The sequence below is a fragment of the Perissodus microlepis genome, chromosome 7 (assembly GCF_051167445.1).
Source record: "Perissodus microlepis isolate ML-2025 ecotype Zambia chromosome 7, ASM5116744v1, whole genome shotgun sequence".
Taxonomy (NCBI): domain Eukaryota; kingdom Metazoa; phylum Chordata; class Actinopteri; order Cichliformes; family Cichlidae; genus Perissodus; species Perissodus microlepis.
In genome coordinates, this window is record NC_140467.1 from 21,799,411 (window position 1) to 21,807,491 (window position 8,081).

At 41.8% G+C, this 8,081-nt stretch overlaps 1 protein-coding gene across 4 annotated transcripts; it reads right to left on the reverse strand.

The window, feature by feature from the left end:
* Nucleotides 1–1,185: 1,185 nt before the first annotated feature.
* On the reverse strand, nucleotides 1,186–6,233 carry LOC146383041 (calcitonin gene-related peptide 1-like). Of its 4 annotated transcripts, none has more exons than XM_084934161.1 (5): nucleotides 6,091–6,229; nucleotides 5,076–5,167; nucleotides 4,046–4,180; nucleotides 2,121–2,303; nucleotides 1,186–1,919 (listed from the first exon to the last, which is right to left on the reverse strand). In XM_084934161.1, the coding sequence occupies exons 2-4, from the start codon at nucleotides 5,159–5,161 to the stop codon at nucleotides 2,141–2,143; spliced, it is 384 nt and encodes a 127-aa protein (XP_084790287.1). In that variant the 5' UTR covers nucleotides 5,162–5,167; nucleotides 6,091–6,229; the 3' UTR covers nucleotides 1,186–1,919; nucleotides 2,121–2,140. The 4 variants fall into 4 exon arrangements, with proteins under 4 accessions (XP_084790287.1, XP_084790288.1, XP_084790285.1 ...); XM_084934162.1 differs by having other exon boundaries at nucleotides 2,121–2,300; nucleotides 6,091–6,228; XM_084934159.1 differs by lacking the exons at nucleotides 1,186–1,919; nucleotides 2,121–2,303 and adding an exon at nucleotides 2,614–3,253 and having other exon boundaries at nucleotides 6,091–6,233.
* Nucleotides 6,234–8,081: the final 1,848 nt, after the last annotated feature.

The window sequence follows — 8,081 nt, forward strand, 5'->3', positions numbered from 1 at the left end:
TATCTTTTCCAGTTTGTGCAATTAATGTGATTAAATATTTGATTTCCTGTTACATAATTTTCCAAATACAGCTAGAGTCTCTTTTTAGTTGCTTACTAATGATGTGCACTTTTCTTTGAGCCTTTTATTTATGTATTTCTTGAGTTTGTACTCTTCTCAGTCTTACAAATGACCACTCGAGAATTAAATAATCTTTGATTTACTCTTGGATTATATGTTTCTCTTCATCATAGACCTACATGAGCATTCAGCAGTTTTTTTTTTTTATCTTCGTAACAAAACAAGCAGGAGTTCAAACACAAAACCCATACAATCATTTTATTACTTGTGCCTTTTCATTTTGCTTTTCACTCTTTTTTAGGTTCAGATATTCTTCCTCATTTGTTTAATTGTTTGGGAAAATGAAAGAGAAAATAGCTTATGACTATGACTATTTCAGTGTTTCCATCATTTGAGGCAGATCTGTGAGACTCACTGAAACTTTGGTAATTATGTTGCCATCTATTGGAGTTCTGCTGCAAAAACAAGTGAGCCCCAAAATGTTCAATCACGCAGCCATTAATGTTTCACAATTAAAAACAAACCTTGTGCGCAAAGGTGCAAGTGAATCTCTTACATGCTGTTTATGGCCAAGCCTTCCTTGTAAAAAAAAAAAAAAGACTTGGCTTTTGTGTGCTGAAATAAGTGGTGAACATTTCCTTCACAGAAGCTAAAGAACAACTCTGACTGCAGGTTTGGCTGCATTTTATTAAGCAATTCCCCATGCACTGTTTTTTTTTTCTTGTATCAACATGTATTGTAACATATCCATGCCACTGCGGTGTCATCAGAAATATTTCCAATGAAACTGATGTGTTCACACATTCAGCTGTGCAACAGGAGTGTGTATGACTGTGCATTCCATTTTTTCCCCAATACTTTGCCAAATTATAAACGTGTGCTACATGTTTTCACGACGTGATTGTGCATTCGTCAGTGGGAAATAGTGTTAGATTTCTAATCAGCGACTTACAAAGAGCTCTCTGCCTGTGAGATTCCATCATTCGTAATTTGTGGACAGTATTTTTCAGTATTAATAATACAAATATAAACTTCTCCTTATATAATCAACTTCACAGTCACTCAGCGTCCTTCTACACTTGCTTAAAAACCTTTGAAGAACAACACAAGTACCCCATACCCGAGTGTATCTAAAATACATTTTAATCTTGCTGAAACTTGTTTTCACAATATTGTTTACAATATTAATTGGTCTTCATTTTCTGCATCCTCGCTCGGGTCTTCTTTATTGTCTCTAAACAGAAACTGTACAATCATGTTCATGTAAATTGTTCTACATCAAGGCACAAGACAACAGCCGTTGTGGGGGGGGCCTTGGGTATGCTGATCTTTAATGGCGTCCCTCTGGCACACAGGAAAAAAGGATACCCTCGGGAGGGAAGGGAATTATAAGCAATGTAGAAGTATGTATCTTAAATCGGGAGGTGAGGGAGTGGGGAGTGGGTCTGGGGTTGGGTTGGCATGGAAGAAATGTGCTCTGACGAGGTGATAAGCGGAAAAGAATAAAGTGATACCACTGCTGCTTTCATTTTATTTTCCAATGATACGGAAATATAAAAAAGAGGAATGATTAGGACTTTTTTTTCTTTCTTCAGGAGTTCATTTGTTCATGTACATAAAGTAAAGTGCCTTTTTTTTTCTTTTTTTTTTTTTTCTTATTTGCCAAAAGCAAAAGGCTTCACTAACAGGATGAAAATTAGGAGATGTCCCGTGGGGTCTTTTTTTTTTTTCCCTGTTCCTGGAGGAATGTGAAAGAGTGGATAAAGGGCCAGTTCAGTGTTAATTTTCTGGTCAATTTTGTTTTTCTTGATTTATCTTCTCAGGTTATTTCTGATGTTTTCTCGTCAGGTTCTCAACCCCTGAAAGACAGAAATGAACGAGACAGAAAAAAGAAAAAGGATGTAAATTTAAGCTGGCTGTTTGCGTCCGCGTGTAAGTTGGACAGTCGGAAATTTTTATCAATTTGTGAAATCAAAAAAAAAAATGTTGTTGTAAGTCTGAAATTCTTGAAACCAAAGAAAATCTATAAAGAAAGTCAGGATTGAAAAGGTGTTATTTACCATTTCCCAGATGGGAACGCTCACATCTGGATGCTTCTCCTCCGCCTGCCGAAAGCCTTGGCGCCGACATTGGTGGGGACGAAGTTGCTGTTACCCATTCCCCCCGACCGGCTGAGGAAGTCCGCCAGACGGTGAGTCACGCAGGTTGCCGTGTTGCAGCCTCGCTTCTGTGCTGTAACGCTGCTTCAGGAGAACAGAAAGGGGCTTAACAAAAAGATTGGGCCACTGCCATCCATACAATAATGTAAGACACAGCTATACACATTAACGCTAACATCAAAGAACTGAAAATACATCAAGTTTGGATTTACAGCTTAAAAACAGAATGCATCTGAGTGTTTGTCTTACCTTTGGACTCGGTGACAGCTTCAGACAAAATTTTAAAGGCTCTAAAACTCTTATTTAGGCCCATCATTTAAAATGGCCATTGACTGTCTGCATAGGTGGCTACATGTTTGTTTTAGAGTCCCTAAGAATGAAAATGACCTAAGCCTTCCTGGTAGAAAAATACGTTTATTGAACAACAAACATGGTGTCGCATGAGTGGATCATTTATTAACGTTTAGATTAAGTGATCGCTCTCAACTCTTGAGTTTCAGGGGCTTTGAAATGCCATCAAATTACTCCACATACAGTACACAGAGATGGATGTATGAATTGGCTCCTGAATTACACTTGTGAAAATCGTCTGAGATTACAGGGACAAATCATTCTCTGCCAAAAGAAATATGGGGGGGGGGGAAGAACTGAAAAACTGCAGTTCAAAGTCATAATCTTCATGTCAATCAAGCAGGTAATATCAGCATGCACGCCCCATTCCAGAAAGAAACTGGGATGAGGAGAGGAAGATGACAGAAGAGAAGGACGGGGGAAAGAATGACAAAGGAAGAGGAGATGCGGGAAAAGTAAAAGCGGGTTTAAGGGTGGATAAGGAGGAAGGGGTTTAGATGCTTTCAAACGTCTCGCCGTAGCTTGCATAGCTGTCGCTCTCAGGCGCACTGCGCTTCTTGCCGGGCGTTCCTGCTCCCACGTTCGTGCGAGGGAAAGTCTGCAACTTGTGCAGCTCCTGAGACAGTTTACCCAACACACAGGTGCTGAGGTTGGAGCAGCGCTTGGTTAAGGGCCTGTCCATGCTGTCGAGGAGGGGACACACAAAACACATGCATAGAACAGGCTCATAGATACCGGGAAAACATGCGCTCTGTATCGCTTAAGCTTTTTTTTTTCTCTTTCCATTCACACATCATTTCACTCACATGCATTTCTTTCTCATGCCATTGCAGGTATAAACAAAGTAAAAACATCCCAGGTCCTTACAGCATCATGCCACTCCCCCTGCCCTTCCCAACATTCAAAAACTTGTCATCCATCCCCTCATGCATCAGAACCTCCACCCCCACCCCAGTCAGCCTTTTACCCATAGAACAAACATATACCAGTTGCTTCCCACTGTCATGCAGCTCCACTTAATTGACATCATGCACACTTATTTGTTTTGTTAAGCATACAATGTTCACATGCCCGGCAGGCTGGTTCAAAATAGTAGTCTATCCACGCAAGTCAAAATCAAACGCATCCATGCGGGGGCAGGCTCATGACAGAGAATCGGGTTTCGTTTTTTGGGCTTTTTTTGGAGTCACATGTTAAAACTAAGATGTTATTCTTTGATCTGCCGAGAAGTACATACCTCCTGGCCTGACTGAACCCAAGTGGGGAACTAAAGAAATGTATTTCCAGCACATTAAAGTAAAAATAGGATTTGTTTCCTAAAAAATAGTTTTTTTTAATTTTACCTTTTTATTTAGTCCAAAACCAGTTTCACTTTCCAGTTTCTCATTAGTCAAATCCTTGGCTGGTGGTTTCTGTGCAGGGTGGAAATGTTAAACTAATTTTCAAAGGTTAAACTAAATAAGATTCATCTGTACCTGTTTCCCTCAGTTGCCTGCTGCTCCAGCTCCTCCGCCATCATCTGCACAAACTCCTTCACAATGGCGTTGAGTAACCTTCGCGCTTCGTAGTCCGTGAGCGTGACTCGGTCTGACATGGACTCTAAACCCGGTCTGTGGTTAGAAGTGGAGTGGGGGGGGAGGTTTAGGGGTCAGAGTGGTTGAGGGGAGGGAAACGGCAATGAGATCAGCATTAATGGAAATGCTCCGCTAGGGTTACACCTGCAGTGAAAAAGGAGGGGTGGTGGGTTGAGTGGGGATGTTGGGGTGGGGTAAGGGACTGGGGGGGGCTGGGGGGGTAACAGAGACGTCACCACCTCCGAGAGGAATGACGTCTGAGTCGGAGGGCCCCTGGCCAAAGCTGGGGGAAACAATCTGCAGAAAGTGCCCCTTGTGAGAAAGAAGCTGATGTATAACCAGCTTTAGATTTATTACAAAATCAATAGCTTCATGGGAAAGGGGGGGCAGGAGGGGGAACTTGAGTGGGGACTCAAATTAATATATATATATCTATCTCTCTCTATATATATAGAGAAAGATATATAGAAAGATATATGCATATATAGAGATAAAAAAAACTGAATTACATTTGTTGTGTTTCCTGTGCTTTTAATTTAAGTACAACTTTATCCACTTATATTGGAAGTATTACAAGCAATACATATATTTAAATAATATATGTATTTCATTTAAAGCTACCATAGATTAAGACTAACCAGAACAACTACAATGTTCTTTTCTGCATACACACATTTATATGTTGTTACTATGGCGTTACTATACAACTTTCACATCTTCCTCTATTTCTCCTGTTTAATAAAAAACATTTTATGTTTAAGTAAAAAAAAAAAAAAAAAAATTAAACCTGCAGAGTCCAAGTTCCAAGATACTGTTTTTGCATAAACCCTGCCCATCTTTTCTACTGGTTGTTTGTGGTACTTCTGTTGAGTTGCAGAGAAAAAGCAACTTAACAGTGAGAAGTGTAAAAGGCAATTTCCGTGTGTCTCACCTGGCAGGCGCGGCTTGTGAGCAGTACATCTGGCAAATGACCAGGGCGTAGGCAACGAGGAAAGCAGAGATCTTCAACATAACCATGGTCCCCTACACAGCAAGAAAAAAACAAAACAAAACTCCACATCAGCTTCTCGTGCTTCCATTCACACTCACACACCACTGATACAAGAGCTCAAATCCCCTAAAAGTATAGCTACAAACCAGCATGCAACTAGAAACTGCCCTTGTCTAGTCTTCTTGTGTTGTCAGGAAGAAGGTGCAAAAAGTGTCATTCCCTGTGAGACGAGCTTTAGTTCGCCTTACATCTGAGCTTACTGCTCTCAGCTCTTGTCCCCTGCTGAACAATGCTCCCCCAGCTCACACGCGCCTTCAAAACGGACCATTCCTCCAAAATATCCAGCTGAGAGCAAAGAACAGGTAGTTCTCTCATGTCGTATGCTGCTGCTCCTGGTGTGTGCCATGCCAGTGTGGAGTGTATGCATGCATGTGTGTATGTGTGTGTGTGTGTGTGTGTGAGTGTGTGTAATGGTAGGAAGGGGTCCTACATTGTGCGATGTATGTATCACTTGCTAATGCTGGAAGAGGAGAAGTGAAGGGGGGGGGGGACTCCATGCTTGCCAGCTCCCTTGGGGACCAGTGCATTAGTGTAATGAGCTGCCAGCTCTCTCTCACTCACTCACACACACACACAACCCTGATTTCTCCTGCCCATTTTCCTCTGTCACTTGCTCTTCTTTACTTAAGCTTCTTCTCATTTTCGAGTGCCTGCCTTCTCATTCACGCTTTCCTTCTGTTGAAGCAGCACACTGGACCTTCACAAAATGAGCAGGGGTAAACTGGTGGCCACACTCCATTCCCATAACCACCACTGTCACATCACCGTGTCACATAATGACTCTGGCTGCACATTGCATCTGACCCACACACACACACACATGCCACCACCCTATAAGTAACAATTTCAGTCTAGTTGTAAAACTTCTAACACAACATCAAAAGTTGTCACTTACCTTCAGCGATAATCACCCAGCAAAATAAAAAATAAATATATATCTCTATGAAGCTCTATGCAAACCACAATAAAGTTGACTTTCTCTCAACTTAGTGAACAACTCTTGATTCTGTTGCGTGCAGTGCCAACGCACCAGCCTATATACCCCACCACTTGGATTTGTGCATTGACTGTGTAGGTGTTTAATTATCTGATGCCAGCCAATCGCATTGCTCTGATGCTAAAGCGAGCCAATGGGATTCCTCCTCTCAGTCCTGGCTCACTAATAAGAGATATGGCTTTGCGTGTACGTCATTCCTCAGTCACTAAGTGCTCCATTCACAAAATCCACCAGTCATTTGGACCATTTGCTATCCCCAATTTGCATTGATGTCATTAATTAAATAGGAGGCAAAGCAAACTGGTGTCCGTGGAGAAGCATCACCAGCAATAAATATTTTAAGAACTTTCAAAAAAATGTTACAATTCATGTTATATCCCAAATGCCAAATCAATAAGCCCCCCCACATTCCCCCACAACTCCACCCAACCGTGTAAGCACTTGCAGGCGGGGCCATCTGCTGGGGATGGATGTATACTACAGTGACGCACTCTTAGGTTCTTCATTCATAACGCTGCTCAGATAACACCAGCTTCAGCACTACACCCAGCCCAGTGTAGACTATCTACAGTCAGCTTATGTAATCGAATCATCTTCTTATTGATTTGATTTGAGGCCATATCATCTTCTTCGCTAGAACTTATAGAGTCATGGCACTTTGCATATCAAAGTTTCTGTTTAAGTACTTTCAGTCTACAAACCAACTGTGCAATTGTTATCTTATCCAATTCAATCTGTTATCAGTATGATTCACTTAAAACATGGTCCCACTCTCACAAAAGCTTCTGCTTGTGCTCTGTTTGCAGTACAACTCGAGCTAAGTATGACAACTTCCCTTCCCACAACAGTGAAACATCAAAGTGTATTGAGTTAATAAAAGTGATACCACAGCCACTTAATGATCGCTGCTGCCCGGGCCTCCTCCCACACACTGAGCAAACGAGTTGTCCTCTGTAAAGACCAAATCGATGACAGACTCCGACAAGAGCCGTTTCTCAAAAGCAATTACACAACTGTTTGCCGTGGACCATCCTCTCAATTCCCTTCCTTTTCATTAGTGCACAGGCTGTGTGTTTTTGTGTGTTGTGTTCACTCCTATTTTACTGCGCGTACCAAAACCTTTTTTATTTATGTGTCTGTTTGAAATGAATGCATATCTGTCTGTGTGCACTCACAAGCACTGCATAGTGGACAAAATGAATGGGCGTCCAGTAGGGGTGTGTGTGTGTGTGTGTAAGATTATCTGTCGGACTAAAGAAGGGGAGGGTTTGTCTCTCCATGTCTGCGTCATAGAGGAACCCCATTAGGCAGGATGAGCCTTTTAGTGCTATTGAGCCACAAGACTCAGCCATGTCAGACGTTAAATCAGAGCTGAATAGACAGCTGCCTGGTCTCAAGCCACATCCGTGCACCTGCATTGCTACCTGCATAACTCATGCGGTGATGGAAGAATACTGGGAGTCAGCAGGCAGTCTCAGATCAGCGTCACTTATTTTACCTTCCTTTGAGTGTTTATTTCTGATGTACACTGGGTCACGGAAAAGTTTAAATGAGTTGCTATTGAGGTGAGTAAAAACAAAATCTTTAACCATCCCTTAGTAAGACTGCTTCTGACCCCACCACCACCCCCACCCCGAACTATACACATATTTCAACTGCTGCTTTTAAAGGGAGCCACGTAAAATGGAGCATTATAACATTCATGGAGCTAGAATTTGTTGCAAGATAAATGAATTTTCCCACATGCCCCGCAAATGCACAGACATTAAAAGAATGCTCCAAATGGACTCAGGGAGGACTAGAAAAAGGATTGTCTGAGGTGTCCACAGGTGTAGGACAGAACGGGTCTACAAGGGAGTATAATCACAGCCTTACTTTAGTTATTTAAT

Coding starts and splice junctions, on each gene's coding strand:
- LOC146383041 (XM_084934159.1), bottom strand. CDS start 5,161: ATGGTTATGTTGAAGATCTCTGCTTTCCTCGTTGCCTACGCCCTGGTC. Junction 4,181..5,075: donor TCACAAGCCGCGCCTGCCAG/GTGAGACACACG, acceptor TTCTAACCACAG/ACCGGGTTTAGAGTCCATGT. Junction 3,254..4,045: donor CAGGCAACTGAGGGAAACAG/GTACAGATGAAT, acceptor CCTCCTCGACAG/CATGGACAGGCCCTTAACCA.